Consider the following 18,245-nt stretch of genomic DNA (forward strand, 5'->3'; position numbering starts at 1 on the left):
GTCTAAACTAAGATTCCTGTTCCTAGTTTTCTACAAGCTCATCCCTCGCTACTGGGGGCATATAAATTGTGAACCAACAGATTTAACTTTTTCTCTTTCACTCTGCCTCTCTTCTTTTAAATAAATAACAATAGCATATTGTTTTCATTGAGTTCCTGCTTTCACTTCCCCTTGAAGCCTGGGACTATATTCTTTATGCCGGGACTTCAAGACGTATGCTAAAATTCCCTCCTCCCAACCCCTTGCCTGCTCCATTGGTCTTATAGTTGGAGATACTGGATACCAGTTTTCAGACCTTTGCCATTGACTGAATGAGCACATTTAAAATTTTTTCCTGCAGTTTGCAGACAGGGCATGTTCACAAAATTTTTGGGTTCCATAAGGAAATAAATGTCAACTCCAAGTATCATACTTCTCTACATATGTTTTTGTTTCTTTTTCTCTCAGTGGTCCTAAAATACAAGGATGCTACAAAAAGTTCATGGAGAATTCATTCTGTGAAAAGACTATTTATGATTTTCAAAATTATTGTACCCAAATAAACTGATCTTCTAATTTCATTTTTTCACAAATTTTGAAACACCCTTATATTTGCATATAACCAGTGGAACTTTTGTGTGTATATATATATATATGTATGTATATATACACACACATGTTTATTTTATTATTGCTGTACATAAAACTATTGTCTCTTCTAATAGTTCCAGCAAATTTTCATATCATGAAACAAATTGATCATAAACATTTGTATTTCTACTGGAAAATCATTAATAGATGTAGACAAATATGAGGATCTATATTTGTCTGATCTATAACCAATTATAAGTATTTTAACGAATATACAGTGACAATAAACATGTCATAATACCTATCATTAGTTCCTGCTAAATGAACATGGTTTTGTCTATAGTTTATCTCACAGGTAATTAACATATTAACAGTGTTTATTCATTATAGTCATAAAGCGCATAGTTCTCTGTCACTGGCAAACAATGTGACACCACTGATTTTTCAGTGACAATAGGCAATCTCTTTGAGCACTGGTTTGGGAATAATCTAGCTTTTCAGAACTGGTCATGTTGCTCACCTTAACTCACTATAAACTGTCCCAATATAGACATCAGATAATGCGGAAAATTAAATTACATATCCAGTGAATTGTAATTTACTTAAGCATTCGAAACATATCATTACCAGAAATAAAGAAAGCAATAATTATGCTTATTAAATTTTTGAACATAATATTATGCTCAGCTTAAGTACCTACTTGCTAATAATTGCACAGTAAAACTTTTAGATATTTTAGAATTAAATAACATGTTAACTAATATTGATCCTTATCTTCTTGAGACCAACATATTTTTATTAAAATACAGGTTCTTCAAAAAGTTTATGAAAAATTCATTATCCTTGGCCTAATTTAGCTAATGCATACTTCTTTTACTTTTGTAACATTTTGTTTCATAACAATTTTAAATTTACAAATAAAATAAAAATTTCCAGGTAGCAATGCAAAGTGTTCCCATGAACCCCTCATCTCAATTCTATTAATGTCATTTTAGTATATTTGTCCCAATTAAAGAGTCACACCCATTCTTTTCCCTATTCTTTTTATCCAAGCTTCTTTTTTTTTTTTTAAATTTCATTTTATGACACAGTTCCATAGGCTCTGGGATTTGCCCTAACCCCTCCCCAACCCCTCCCCAACCGATTTCCTCCATATTATTACTGTAGTACAGCCCATAAATGGTCAGAATTACACCATTGTGGGCATGGACCATGCAGAGAGTCCAGCATCTTATTGTCAAGATAAATTCAACAGTTTCATTGGAAGACCATTTTTGATCTGAGAGTAATGGCAGAATATTATCCCCTCAAATAAAAAGTCACAACACAAATTTGACAACAGGAAGAAAAATGTAAACTTACAAGATCAAATTAACTAACATGCTACTGAATGACCAATGTGTTAGAAAATGCAAGTTCTTAACCACATCACGGACATCTCAATTTTAGTTTATACATAACCCACTGCTGTAATCTTAATGGTTGTAGGGTAGTATTTAACTGTCTTGTGTCTTTTTTTATATTTATATTTAGCAGGTTATAGTATTCAAGCGAGATTTTATTGAATTTCATTAATTTTAGGATAATCCAAACAGGTTTATAACTCTAACAAGCCATATATTAATGATTGAGGAGCAGAACAGTTTGAGGAGGGTGTGCAGAGAAATCTTCTCTTACTGAGGAGTAACTGATCTTTGTGTCCTACCTAGTGAGGTATATGACAGTTCAAGCTGACTTTTTCTCGTCTGTTCTAAGCTTTCCTGTTGGTCTCTCTTTGTCTATCTGTTCTAATTTTTTTTGGCTCTGGAGCCACCCTTGATGGTCATTGCAAGAGAGGATGGGGAGCCAAAGTTGGAACTAAGTAAGGACCAGAGAAAGCTCCTCTTCTGAGTCCAGAAGGAAGTTTACTGTTCTTCTGTTTCTGAGGGCTGCCCAGGGCTCCTGGCTGTTGTTCCAATGTCATTAGACTCTGGGAGGAGGGATCTGGGCTTCTTCCATCCCATGTGGGAGATCCGATAGGGAATAGATGACCTCGGAGTTCTCGGCCTATCAGGGCACTCAAATTCCCTGTTTATCCAAACTTCTTCTTATCTCTTCTATCTAGGCTTTAGGAACCGCTGATATTTGCTCATGCTGTTTGTTTTGAATTTTAGCTCCCACATATACTAGAGAACATGCAATATTTGTCCTCCTGTATCTGGTTTATTTCAGTCCACTTCATGTCCTTGATTCCATGAACATTTTGAAGTGCATTTACATTATACAGTTACATCATGCTGATGTGTTTTTATAATTTTTCAGTCACATGGGTATATATTGTAGTTTGCTATCATGTTGATCTTTCTTTGAAAGCTAGATTTATTTGGCAAATTTTTTTAGCTATGATAATGTCCAATGTGATATAAAGCAGACAAAACATAATCTCTTGGGTTTATGTCAGAACAAAATGACTATTTTTATATACCCACATTCTTTAAACTGTATGATTAATTAGAAGAAAGTCAGTGGAAATAATTCCATCTGAGCATCGTATGAGACTGATCATGGTTTCTGTGTCTTTGATGTAGATACATATACTGAACACTCTCTCTCGTCTCTCTTTTAAGGGAGATTTCCAAATTATACTTACCTAAGTGTAGCACGCCACTTACTCAGCTAAGGAGACACTCTAGCAGTCTTAAACTTTTATCTTTGGTTATTACATTTTATACCTGATGGATCATATATGTGTGTAGCTATTATTTGATTTCAGTTATCTGACAGACATATTTAGTATACATAATGGCAGCATTTTAAGGGCATTTAAACAGCAGAATATGTTTGTAAAGGCTCCTTACTTGACAATACACTTAAAGGTGATACACTTCCTAAACATATTTATAGTATTTGGACAACAGCAAAATAGTTAGTGTTCTTTTCATAGATAATATAGAAACAATAAACTGAGATCACAGCATCAGTCAGTTACAGCAGAGTAATCTGAAAGCTGATCTCATCTTTCGCTCCCAAGATCACCCTTTGTGAAATCTGTCTTGTCTTCACACTTAGATGCAAGCAATGAAAGTTCCAAATGCTTTAAAAATTGCAAGTCTTTTTGATAAGGAGATTTGACATTCTACTTTCCCATTTAATATAATGTTTTCCTTGACTGAAAGTGAGTGCCTATTTCTAAATAATTTTAGCAAGTTGACTGGGGCTGTCGGGTTGTCTTAAGTATCACAAAGATTACAGAGAAGTACTCAGAAATACTGACAAAGAAGAGGGAAAAATCGTGAGCTTTATCTAGTGTTCTCCTAGGTACCACTTAATATATTCTGACATGTTTCAAATTATAGGTCACAGTCTATTTATACATCTGGAAAGTTCATTTTTCAGTCAGCATTGTAAAAATGAGACTGAAACATTTTGTCTTTTCTGTGGATAAAAGTAAGCTAACTCCAGTCTTTCTGACATTAGCCTGGAGAGCTCCAGGATTGAACAGTTGAATGTTACTCCCACCATATGGTCCAAATGAGCCAGGAACTGTGACTCATGGAGCCAGCACAAAGTTAGAGAGGATTTCAGTTTTTTTCCCTCATAGATTTATTGTAAGGATTCAAGGAGAGTGAACTTTATCTTTTCATAGTGAGTAGCCTATAAATGTGTGTGTGTATACGCATTTCATGATCCTGACAAAAATAATTGATGACAATTTTAATTCCCAATTATTCTGTTATTATTTTTACTGTAATAATAGTAATTTATGTTGGCTGTGGGACAATTTAGAGAAATGCCTACAGTTTCTTATGCATATTTTATGTATATTTTTTCCTACTGGGCTCTCATGAGACAACACTATTATATCCTACTCTTCATATATTTAAAATAAAATGTGAACCATTTATTTTATATTATGAGGTAATCTATACATATGGTTGTATTTATCAAACATTCACCTTTTACATATACTGTATTTTATAAGTTTAGTCTTTGAATTCAGGCTTTCATTTTTAATTTTATATTGTAAATAACACATTCCTAAATTTTGAGCTTTTTGTTATGTGAGGCTTAGAAAACATTTTTCAGAGTGACATTATTTCAAGGACATGGACACTATGCAAACATTTTGCTTCATTTTTCAAAATTGTTACAAGGATTGTACCATTCACACATTCTCTGCTTGATTAACCATGTCCATGTTTGTTCCTCCACTTACTGCTTCCCAAATTTCTCCACACATGCACAATGTTTGTCTTCTCCCCACTTTTAATTATGCTTTCTCTGTTTTTTTTTATTATGTTATGTATATAAGGTAAATATATTTCATGTGTTTCACAATACAAGTTTAGGTCCATCCTACTCTCCCTCCATCCCCTGCTACCTACCCCCTTCCCCTTTCTTATTTGTTTTATTTCTACAATGGTATACTTTCAGTTCACTTTACAGTCATAGGCTTAGCACTCCTGTTAGCTGAAGAATTCAACTAACAGCAAGTCATTGAACCAGTATGACTGAGTATAGACAAAGGTTGTAAACAATAATCAAATCTCAAAATGTTAACTTTGCACAAATATATTACTGTGTTTTTTTTTTTTTTTACTTTCTGTATTAGTTACCACAGATCAGGGAACATTTCTCTTTTTGGGCCTGGTTGGTTTCACTAAGCATAATGGTTTCCTATTGCATTCATCTTTTTACAATACATAGGATTTCATTTTTTTTTTTTTTACTTTTCTACTTATCAGTTTTTTTTCTATTTCACTTACTTTTTAAATTATAACCACTACATTGCATTTCCAATTTTAACATCTTGCTTGTATTCTCAGAAACCAAGTAGAGCCAAATATCTAGCTCTAGGCACTTTGTTAAGTATAAGCAATATCTGTGTTAAGAAAACTAGAGCATCAAGCTTAATTTAAGTGAAAAACAGTTGTTCTCATTTAAATAAAAAAGTGAAATAAAAGCAAAGATGAGCAATTTAAGCATATGTTCACCATTTGCCCAGATATGAATCTGATGAGTGTGTGCTTATGGACTGAGCATCGTGGAAGGACATGTGCCCCGGCAGCCCTCACTGCTCATGCTCCGTCATCCACTTCCTGGTATCCAAATGTGCCCTCAAACAGCTACTCTTCATCTTGAACAAATCTAATATCTGATTTTGGATATGTGCCTGGGCAGAAGAATCTTGAGTAACTGAGAAGGAGACATGCTTTCCACCCACAGGACTCCAATTGCAAGGGCTTTTCTCATTACAGGGAGGCGTTTTTTTTTTTTTTTTTTTTCACTTCTTCTTTTCACAGTAGAGGTCGCTTTCACTGTTGCTCCACTTTTGGCAACAAAACTTTCAGTGTAAAACTCCGCAGATGTGATAGCAGGAAGAGCCACAATGACAGCATCCACTTTTCCCCTTTATATTCAGTAATACAAATGTACTGCAAAGCCAAATGCACGATCACCCTCTAGCTACAACCTGGATAATTGTATAACTGTCTAATTTTTAAAATTTATTATTATTATTTTTTTAAATAATCTTACTTAGTTGATTAGAGTACAAAGGGTCAAGGGCTACAGGAAAGTGGGTAAGACCATTGTTTCCACACTAATATCATCATTTTTTTCCCCTTGTATCTGAGGTCAGAGGAGAAAAAAATATGGAATGCTTCATGAATTTGCGTGTCATCCTCGCGCAGGGGCCATGCTAATCTTCTCTGTATCGTTCCAGTTTTAGTATATGGCTGCCAAAGCGAGCACAATTATGTAATTTTCAAATTTCCTAAGGTGGCATGAGTTTTCTCCTTTTCATAACCACTGACTTTGGAAGTAAGGTTACATATTTGATTTCTGCTCCCAAATTTACAAGTCTCTCGATAGATTCCTCTAAATCTATGCAGGAAATTCTAATTCACATTGAACTACTCCTATTAAAACATATTGAACTTCTCATATTAAAATTTTAAATAGTAGACTTACAGGAGTAAAGAGATTGCCAAATACATGAACATAGCTTAGAGAATATTCACAAAAGCAAGATTAGTGGTAAATATGTTCAATTGTATATTTTAAACATATACAATAAATAAAACCTATATAAATTATTCTCTATCTTTATTAAAAATGGTTAGTATTATGCTTTATTCTGAGTTCCAATTGTTTTCTCCAAGGCAAATGTTATCTTAAATACTACCCATGAATAGACCATGAATGTGAACAGCATGGATCCTTGATGATTACAGCTCTGCAAAATAACTGATTATAGAGAATATTCCTATATAAACAACTTTTTAATGTTCATTATAAAAACCTTAAGGAATGGGAAAACCTAGTTCCCACATTCAAAATTTTAATTATGCCTCTCACATATATGCTTTAATTAACTGATGACATTTTCTTTAATTATTATTGTCCTATACAACTGCCATAAACTTATAAATTTTAATTAAGCCTGGCCCAAACTCTAGTTAAAGAAATTCCACAAAGGACTATACCAAAAGGCCTAATTTTAAGTAAATCAACAGTGAATAAATACATGCATTGCCCACTGGGATCTGTTTAACAAGTTAGCATTTGTGAGTAGATAATAAGGTTCTATAGTCTAGAGTAATAAACTGTTTTTATAAAACTGCATTTATAAAAATGAAAAAAGCTTTCTAAATTACTTTGTCAAATACCTTACTATTATTATCATTATCATTATTATTATTATTATTATTAGGTGGTCCAGTATATACCTTATATTGCTATTACTAATTAGAATTATAAATTTTCCTAAATATAGTATCTATACAAATAAAGAGATAATAATTTTAGTGAATAGATGATACACTATACATCAGAGAATGCACCAGATGCAGGCAAATAATTAGAGTGAAGCATTAAAAGTTGTTCTGTATCTGTATATAGTTTAGGACCCATTAGCAGGATATCAAATTAAGCATTCTTTAAAAATTTATCCCTGGAGATCCACTGAAGATGGAAACGATAGCCGTTGTTTTGAAAGTCAAATGGTCTCCTTGGGCTAAATATATCTGAAGACAAATCTTAGTAAGTTATATAGCTATAATTCAATGATTTTCATTATCACAGTGAGAAAATTTAGTAATTGATAAAGTCATAAAATTTCCAAACAATTTATTTGGCAAGAAAAGTTTGCTCTCTAAGGGAAATAGCATCTGTGTTACTAAAATGCAATCATACACACATTCATTGAATTTCAATTCTCACTTGCTTATACAGTAAAAGATTCACTATTATAATTTCGCCTGTGGTAATGGAATATACTGTGCTGTGTGCACTAGGTTCCCTTGAGTATAATAAAACTAGGTAGTAATATTCCTAGTGCCATTTATATTTCCATTAATCAGCTGAATATTTTTCAGGATGCTAGGAAGTAATCAGAATACCATAATGATAACCAATCATAAGGCATAATATTAATAGTGGCAGGCACTGAGGTGCAGTGTGTTAAGTTGCTGCTTGGGCCATCTACATTCCAGATTGGAGTGCCAATTTGAGTTCTGGCTAGTCTAGATTTTTCCTTTTTATTAAGATTGATTATGTATTTTACTTGGAAAGTCAAACAGAGAGAGAGAAAGAGAGAGAGAGAGAGAGAGAGGAGAGAACAAACTTCTATCTGCTGATTCACTTCCCAAAAGGCTGGCCAGAGTTGGGCTGTTTGAAGCCAGAGGCCAGGAGCCTCTTTCAGGTCTCCTACATGTATGCAGGAGCCCAAGGGCTTATGTCATCCTCTACTACTTTTCCAGGCTATAAACAGGGACCTGAATCGGGAAGTGGATCAGCCAGGAAAGGAACCAATGCCCATACGGAATGCTAGTGATACTAGGACACAGTGCTGGTGCCCTCGTCCAGCCAGCCAAATCAGCTTCCTGTAAATTTGCCTGGGGAGTATAACATGATAATTCCTGCTTCCTGTTAGGCAATTAGCACAGAACACAGGGTACCACATGTTGGCAAAGAGGCACAGAAACAAGGAGAAGAAAAAAGGAATAAACTCACAGCCAAAGTGGTTTTATCAGAGATAAATTCTAAGAGGGTGGTTATTTGCACAAGTATAGATGGAGTGCCTCATGACAGAGGCCTAGTCATTCTAAAGGCTGAGATTTTCAGAGTTTGGGCACCCTTGTGGTGTTCCTAGAGGTGGGGGAATTACAAGAAATAGAGGAGAGTGTGGGAACCCAGACTAGCTTTTCTCAGGGATTTCAACCTTGGTAAGGCTTGCTCCCTAAGGGCAATGTAGTTTTTTTTTTTTTAATATATTTTTATTTTGAATTTTGAGTTATGTGGTACAATTTTGTATAGGTTGGGATCTGCCCCCCAAACTCCCACCAGAGACTCTGGTGGGGGCAGGCTTGACTGGTGTTTTGAAATGCAGGGTAAGAGTCCCCCCCCCCCCCGGTGGGAAATTCTACATTTACTGTTCAGAGGGCATAAGGCACAAACTTGTGTTCTTGCTCCATTCACTACCCACTTGAGAGACCAAGAAGAGTTTGTGGTCTGGAGTTTCATCCTGGCCGTTGCAGCTATTCATGGAGTGACTGAGCAGAGAGAGGCTATCTCTTTCAATTACTCTGCCTTTCAAATAAATAAATCTTCAGAACATATTTAGACATGTAAAGTAAACCGGCAAACGTTTCCTATTAGAATGCAAAGTAGGAAGAACTTGATTTTTCTGAATTACATCTAATATTTTTCCATATGATGCTTTGGATAATATTATGCTAATTGCTTCAAATAACAGCAATGTACAATAGAAATGAGAACTTCTGGCTTGATAGTAATTAAACATACAAGGGACGTGAAGATCATATAATCTGCTTTACTATGTCAATGTAACATTAAACAGGTATGGATGCTTATCATATGGTAATATATGTCTATGTTTACATGAAACTAAATATGTATAGATGGCCTATAACAGCTTTTTAACATTGATGCAATGAATATTAAAATTTGGATATTATACTTCTATTGTGTACTGATATGATTTGTGTGTGTGTTTGTGGTAGCATCTTAAACACTGGATGGAAAATATATTCCATGATTTACTTATATGTTGTAAAGAATATTCTTTGCAAACATGGGTGTTGCATAAAGTCATAAAAATTTCAAATATAATTTATGCTGCTGTTATCTTGTATTTTCAAAGCATATTATATACTACATTGTGATGTCAACAGAATGGCTATATTCTTGTTTGGGAAACAAGATGCTATCTGATGATCTGGTGGGGCTTATTTATATTTTTAAGGAGCCTAATTTTCAATAATGGTTGATGTTAATATTTAATATTTAAGGCAAATATTTCTACAATTTAACAATACAGGATGTGGATTCAATATATAAAGCTTGGCTAACGGGCTAATTATTCCAAGCCATGGTCAAACTGCCCCATTAGCTCTGGATCTATCACATGGTATGTGCTCAACACAATGTAAATGACCATCTTCATTAGATTTTGGTACTTGATTTTGATATGCTGAATTCAGAACAAATGCCATTGATTATGTTGAATTGCTAAATATAAACTATATATTAGTATACTATTTGTTTATATTCAGAACATCACATGTAAGGAAATGCAAATTACTTCAATATGCAATGATATTCAAACATTTACCCAGGGTCGATGGTGTACAAGTTCCTCCATTCTGACAGTAGTTGCTACAATGATTGACTTCACAGCGTTCTCCAGAGTAACTAGGCCAGCAGTGACACCTCAAATCTCCCTTCTCATTTAAAATGCATCTTCCTCCATTTTCACAAGTCAATTTGCATGAATCATCTGGTCATTAGAAGAAGTGTTCAAATTAGCACGTTAGTCAACGGGTGACTAAATATGAATATTTAAAAATATTTACCTACTAGGATCATTCCTACTCTTCATAAAATATACTTGCAAGTACAAAAGAGAAGAAAATTCAATACTGTAAACACTGATAGATTTGAGTTATTGAATAATGAGTAAATATGAAATTACCTTTTACTCTTCTGACAACTTGAAATAATATTAATGATTTCTTTGCTAAATACCAACCAATAAAGATAACTGCACTTTTCTAAAATGTATTATGTATTTTTCATAAAATGTTCTTGAAGGTAGAAGTGAACAAAGTGTCTTTTTAGGAATGCTTGACCTTAAATTAAATTAAAACATGCAGAATATGCCTATAGAATATGTATGTTTATATACTTATACTTATGTATACATACACACATATACATACACTACACACACACACCACTGTATTAAGTGTATCTGTGTTTGCTTTGTACAGTTGTATATACTGTCAACTCTAGAAATGTTTGGATAAATGATTCCAGAATCACCTGCAAGTGTCAAAATTTCTGGCTGTTCAAGTCTATTACATAAAATGGTATAAAATTTGCAAATAACATACATATACAACTTGTATACTTTAAATCATTTGTGGATATTTTTCAATATCTAACAAAATGTAAATGTTATACAAATCACTATCAAACTGAACTGTTTGGAGAATAATAACATAAAAAATGATAGGTATATATTTTTAAATTTTTCCTAATCACAGTTGTTTGAATGGGGTGGAGATACAGACAGCTATTTGTGTGTGTTTAACTTATAGCACAGAAAAATATTTGAAGAGAGATCCTTTTTTATTAGTACTCATTTTGTACCAACATAAATTTACCTTTTAATTTCATTGCTACACAATTTTTGATAGACTCTTACATAAAGTAAATGGCCCAGGTTTAATAAGACCTATATTTAGGTTTTGGTTCTGCCACTTGCTAGGCATGCAAGGTAGACTACCTGAGATTTCTATTTTCCTAAAAATGATTTTCATGAAAAATACTGAGCTTAGTTCATATTAGTCTGAATACTAAATGAGATAATAAATTCTAAAGATAAATTAAAAATTCTAAAACTTTGTAATATGAAATACTTTGTTAATATAAAGTATATGACATTCACACTTATCCATAAAAGAGAACTTAACTTTCTTTCACATATATCATATCTGGAATAGGAGAAACATGAGGACAAAATGCATTGTATGGTTTCCACAAGCAACTGATGCACTGATCTAGTTAAATCATTAAGTGCCATTCTGACTTATCATTATTTCCTGAGTGCCCTGAAGGTACCCTAGGGAGAGCATATGTGGAATATGAGATGATGTGCCCTGGAAGAACTAAATAAAAACAATGGCAGATGGATTTAGATGAGAAAATGAGAGGGATGGAAGCACAAGCAGGAAGCATTTTTGAGCAGCGAAGAGAAGAGTAAGGGAAGAGCCCTGGGTGTTGGACTTTACCCTGCAAGTAAGGTGGATTCTTTGAAAGATACACTGTTTGAAGTTGACAGAGTTAAAACATAGCAATGAAATATTAAATGAATTATTCTAAAGGTAACTGGGAGGTAAAAGCACAAATTAGCCTTTATAAAGTGAATAAGAAAAAAGTAAGGACCAGGACAGTTAAATGAAAAACACAGGGCAATAGAAAACAGAGGTGTGATTTAGCATTGGTCTTATTAACTTGGAGATACACCTTTGCAATATAAATGAGAAATTCCAGCAAAGGGTCAGTTCCTAAGGGAAATACCCAGGATGAAGATAAGTTTCCTTCAGTTAGAATTTACCAACACATTTTTTAGTCATTCAGAATGATGTGTTTCAATGAAGCCTCAGACTGGGAACAGAGAAACACCTCAGGCATCGTCATCACACTTGGGGTGATTTTGAGGGTATTATTTTCACCTGCCGATGTTCTGCTAAAACATATAGGTATCCAAAACTCCTACATGTTGGAACTTGTGCATTTCTACAATATGCTTCAAGTGGAAATTTAGATGCACAGCACTGCCCAATGAGATGAAAGTGGAGTTACATTTTTTCAAAACCTACCCTAATAATTCTATAATGAAAAAGAAGGCTGCTTTTTGTCAATGGCTAAATCATCTCCAGAAGTCAAGCTCCAGCAATTATAATCAACTTTTGGAAAGAGCAGGTGAATACTTCCCCAAGAATGAGTACTATTTGAATTTCAAATTTCTTACACGAAGATTAAAAACATTCACCATGCTCATCATTTAACAATAACAGCTTAGAGAAAGGCAAGCAATTATAAAGAACTGAACAACCTTAGCGATATCAAATGTTAATGTCAGGAAAAATTAACTGGCATTTATCTATGTCCATCAATAATTCTGAAATCTACTTATTTCTGCTCCTTAGTAAAGTGATTCAAGCCACTCATTATCAAGGCCTGGGTGTGTAGAGACAGATTTCAACCCTTCCATACAATTTAAAATGTTCTTTTAAATTATAATAATGAGCCTTGAAGGGATTTCTGGATTCCTACATTTAAGCAGGATTGATTGAAATAGTGAAGCAAATTTCTTAAAAAAAAAAAAAGATGCTTTTATTGACTTGAAGGTCAGAATCATAGGGAAGAGAGACTTAGAAAGAATGGTATCTCATCTGCTTGGTCACTCCCCACAAGTGGCTAAAATAGTCAGTATTAGATCACATTATTGCCAGCAGTCAGAAGCTTCAACTGTGTCTCCCACCTGGGTGACAGGGCCCCAAACATTGAACCATCATATACTGCCAATACCAGGCCGTGAGCTAGGAGCTGAATCAGAAATGGAGAAACTGGAATACAAACTGGAGCCCATTTGGAAATATGGGTGTTAAGGGTGGCAGCTTTGCCTGCTGTGCCTAAACATCAGTAAACACCAGTAAAACAAACTTCTACAACCAAACTCTTTCTTTCAAGAAGAAAAACAATGTAATTTGCAGATTAAATGCAACCAAAATCTTGTTGCACTATCTTATCAACTTTATGACAGTAATGACAGTAGAGATTATGGGTCACATTTTGCAAGACGTTGTGCTATTAGGAATTGTATCTACATTAATTCTGGTATTTCTGAGAACCCTGGAAATGGGTACAGCAGGTGATGTGGAGGTCATGTGGATTGGAATGCATTGTTTAATAGATGTGAGAATGGATCACTTATGTTCACAGCAAGGTAAAGCCAATTACTATCAAATGCTAGACAATCCAATGAGCCCTATGGTGGCACACTAAAGTGCCCATCCAGCAACAACAATGATATAGTTACTGCTCTGATAAAGTCTCAACTTTGTCATTCTCAACAGTGTTGTGCATTCTATATACAAAATGCAATGACTGACTCATTTTCTTTACATACTGTGTTTCCATGTTTTTTTCAGATAATTCGTTCTGTTTCAATGCTCTGTTTCTTCATTTGCACTCAACTTAATTTGTTTTTGCAGATCATAGAAAGTCATTTCCTAAAGGAAATTCTAACTTGTCCTCAGTTGGATAATTACACTGTTTTTTACTCTTTCTCCATTGTGACTTACGCCATTGACCACAGAAACAGCAATTCAGATTTGCATGTTAAATGCTTAAAAAGAGATGTGCTAAAAGGTATTTGCCATGAATTTTACAAACTATGACAGTTACATTCTGAGTATGTTTTAAAAGGCAAGAGTCTTTTTTTTAAAGGTTTATTTATTTTTATTGGAAAGTCAGATATACAGAAAGGAGAGACAGAGAGGAAGGTCTTCCGTCCGATGTTTCACTCCCTAAGTGACTGCAACGGCTGGTGCTGTGCCAATCCGAAGCCAGGAGCCAGGAACTTCCTCCAGGTCTCCCACATGGATGCAGGGTCCCAAAGCTTTTGGCCATCCTCAACTGCTTTCCCAGGCCACAAGCAGGGAGCTGGATGGGAAGTGGAGCTGCCAGGATTAGAACCGGTGCCCATATGGGATCCCGGTGCGTTCAAGGCGAGGACTTTATCCGCTAGGCCATGCTGCCAGGCCCAAAAGGCAAGAGTCTTGAACCAGCACACAACAATCAACAGAGAATAAAAAGAATACATCATGAAGTGGAGACACTGATTGACAGCAAAGACCCACTATTGATGTGAGGAGTTCCTTCCAACCAAGGGGAAAACAACATGAAGGAGAATTCGGCAATGAACTATTCCTAACCATGTATTTTGGTGGGGCCTGGTGTGATAACGTAGTGGTTAAGGTTCATGCCTTGCACATGCCATGATCCCACATGGTCGCCGGTTCTAATCCCGGTGTCCCTGCTTTCCATCCAGCTCCCTGCTTGTGGCCTGGGAAAGCAGTCGAGGACGGGCAAAGCCATAGGACCCTGCACCCATGTGGGAGGCCTGGAAGAACTCCATGCTTTGGATCAGCTCAGCTCCAGCCACTGTGGTCACTTGGAGAGCGAATCATCAGCTGGAAGATCTTCCTCTCTGTCTCACCTCCTCTCTGTATATCCACTTTTCCAATAAGAATAAATCTTAATTAAAAAAACCATGTATGTTGGTGGAAAAAGAGTTGCCTACAATCCCAACATAATTTGGAGGACTTAAGTTTTGTCTGTGACATAAAAGCTACTAGGTACATATTTTCATTTTCCTTATTAGTGTATTGACGCATGCTTACTTGTTCTGAATATGTGGAAATTTACTGTGAGTCTGTGTGGATATTCAAGAGAAAGCTCTGTGATTCCCATGAGACAACTTTTCTTTGTTTACTTTGTTTTTATTTAAGCATTCATCATTTAACACCTAGAAGTGAAAATGTATTTCAATTTTTAATTAATCACTTGGTTTCTAAAATGTACACTGTATTAAAAATCTTGTGTATTCAGCTTGCTTATTGCGATCCTGTGAAACATGTATGTGCATTGTTAATTATATTTTCCTCAAAAAAAACTGAGATGCAATTCCTAAGTTAGTTTTTGGAATACAGGATATATCAAGTAAGGACATGTTAAATGAATAACTGGATTTTTTGGATCAGCATCCTCAAAAACATAATTTGCTGTTCTGATACAAAAGCCATAGCAAAATGCCTTTTGATTCTGTGAGTTATTTCAAAGATCTTAAACTATTGCTCAGTACTTCACAGGTATCTGATGCTCATTTATGGACAAATGGAAGTGAATTGATGGGCAATGCTCTGCAGACAGATTTTACACACTTCAGAACCATGACTATCAAGGCATCTAACTTGTCTGGAGTTGGTGTTCTGCAGTTTTAATATTGCAAAAATTTACCATAATCATGAACTTTGAAAATAATAATGAAGCACACCTACCTAACAGGTTGGCATCCCTGCAGGTCCCGTTACTCCAGTGTTTTCCTTCTGGACAAACACAGGTGGCACCAGAAGGATTCAGCAAGCAGAGGAATTCACACGCTAAATCCAAGCAAGGGTTTGGTACTGAGGAAAATAAACAAAGAAAAATAAACAGATGTGCAAGTAGAGATAAGCTTCAGGGGTACAATGTTCAGTAAGGTGAAATTCAGTAAATTGACAAACTACATTATTATCATTCTTGATTATAGATGAAGAGAAATTTCATTAGTAAGAAATTTGCCCTAATTACACTTCCCAAAAGGAAAAAGAAATTATTCAGATCTATAGCTGACCACTCTTTATTGCGGTTTGTAATTGCATTTTGGAAAAAAAAATGGTTTTTGGACTCAAAGTGCAGTTTGTTTAAAAGCAAGGCCAACTGACATCTTCAGGAATGCAGTCCTTCTTTCCGATCTTCAGAAGACTGTACTAACAGCAGAAATGACCTCCCCCCGGTATTTACAAAGACTGAAAATCTGTATGTGTCAGTTCAAAACACAGACAAGCAAAAGATATGACTTTTGTTTTTCTAAAACCCCTGTTAAAAATGCTTTTCTTTTGATCAGGCAAGGAGTTTGTGTGCATGTGTAAATGTTTGCTATGATGATTTTGGTGTAGAGGTTTATCTAATTAGCATTCTTTACAGTCATAGCTGATTTCTGAGACATCCCTGGAGATTAGTTGCAATGGGATAGGAATGATAAAAAGGTAACTGAACTGATGACTCAAAATTTCTTTCTGTGTAAATACCTCTTTCATTCAGAAGAAAGTTTTATATTTTATTGAATATAGCAATAATTGATTACAACTCTGAATTGAGTAGAACTAAAAAATAACACAGAATTCCTCATGTTAACTTTAAATGACTGGTTAGTGGCAGAAAAACCATGGTGTAACAGAAAGATTTTAGGAAACCATGATTTTTTTTTCATTTGTAACAAACTAATTTACATACACATTCAGATAACTGTATTGAACAAAATGCAATTTCTACTTATTTAGCATAAACAGGTGATGAATTTAAACAGTTTCAGATACATGAAGACATTGCTAGAATTTCAACCATTTGTTTTACCCTAATCTTCAATGATTTCGCTGTCTACATTTGCAGCATATATTTTACAATTACTTTATCTACATACCTCTTTCTAAGGGAGATAGCACCAAGAATAAATAAGATAAGCAATCTTGGAAAATACCCGCACAACACTTGGGAGGGGTTGTCCTTTCATATTTTTAAAGATCAAATGTTAGCATAGTGCACTGATAACTACTTGGCTATTAGTGAAATGACTCAAAATGCCTAAGATTAAATTTTACTTCCACAGTTCATCCATAGACTCTGGCTTTTAATAGTATATGGGGAAAAAGGAAAATAGATTGTTTTAATGCAAGGTCATTTCATTTTTTCATGAAAAGAGCCAAATCCTGAAAGTTTCACACATCAAATAATGACAGAAATGGAAACTTCTACATTATCTTAACTTTGACTTTGTTCTGATGACATGGGCATTAATGTCATTTACTGGGATAAAGACAATGAAATCGTAAAGATATCTTAACATATATTATTTTGAGAGATACTAGAGAAAACAATTCAGTGGTAGAAAACTTTATAAAATATTATACTTACAGTCTAGTTGTTTATAGCGGTGAGATATCAAAACACCTTTTGTTTTATCAACATCTAAAGCTAGGAACTCTACTGAGCCATGACCAAATTTTTGAACTCGAAATACACCACTTTTAGGTCCTGCTCCGTATATGTAATCTTCAAAGATATCAATTCTATGTGGATGTAACAAACCTAGAAGTTTTAAAAGATGAGGATATAAAAATTATAAGGTATGTATAAAGACATGAGACTTAACTGAGTTTTTTCAAGATTACATAAAATTGGAATATTTTTAATATTAGCTATGAAGCAGGTACAAGTAATTTCCTGGCAGTTGGGATTTGCAAGTTACTAAACATGTCACTCACAATTAAAAGTAATAATCTTTACTTTAATCTTCCTCATCATCACACAGCATTTTGTGGGTTTATTACAATGAAGAATGACATTCTCTGTGGTGCACTTAACAAAAGAAAAGCCTAACAATGAACTCATAATGCATAGAATAACTTTTATGTTAATACAGTTTCTTCAACCTATCTGAAAACAATGAAATGTATACTTAGCCTTTAAAAAAAAAGACCAATATCAACTACTGCATGTGTATGTCTTCCCATCTACGGTCCTTGATAGAATTTTCATTCATATTAATCAAGGGCACAATACAATGTTCATTTATTTTTCTCTTTTCTCTTTTTGAAAAAAATAATAGAGGGATAGGCATTCGGTCTGATGGGAGAAATATAGGAAAAGGGTTGGTGTATTAAAGGGAAAAAAAGATAAATAACAGAAACTCAATTTAGCAAAAAAGAAAGGAAGGCAAGAGCTGTGGGATGGGCTGAGAGGTAGAGACAGACAAGGATGCAGCAACACAGGAAAACAAG

At 34.5% G+C, this 18,245-nt stretch overlaps 1 protein-coding gene and 1 non-coding gene across 2 annotated transcripts in view; both read right to left on the bottom strand.

The window, feature by feature from the left end:
- LRP1B (LDL receptor related protein 1B) overlaps positions 1-18,245 on the bottom strand; it is a 1,366,825-nt gene that overhangs the window by 69,244 nt on the left and 1,279,336 nt on the right. Inside the window, exons 83-85 of the mRNA XM_058664204.1 lie at positions 17,380-17,553; positions 15,705-15,830; positions 10,187-10,351 (exon numbers count right to left, since the gene is read on the bottom strand). Of these exons, the coding sequence (XP_058520187.1) occupies positions 10,187-10,351; positions 15,705-15,830; positions 17,380-17,553 (465 nt within the window). The remainder of the gene's footprint in view (positions 1-10,186; positions 10,352-15,704; positions 15,831-17,379; positions 17,554-18,245) is intronic.
- LOC118757901 (U6 spliceosomal RNA) lies at positions 6,198-6,301 on the bottom strand. Its single transcript, XR_004995413.2, has one exon. It is a non-coding gene; the product is annotated as a U6 spliceosomal RNA (small nuclear RNA).

Source organism: Ochotona princeps, chromosome 5, assembly GCF_030435755.1.
Source record: "Ochotona princeps isolate mOchPri1 chromosome 5, mOchPri1.hap1, whole genome shotgun sequence".
Classification (NCBI taxonomy): Eukaryota; Metazoa; Chordata; class Mammalia; order Lagomorpha; family Ochotonidae; genus Ochotona; species Ochotona princeps.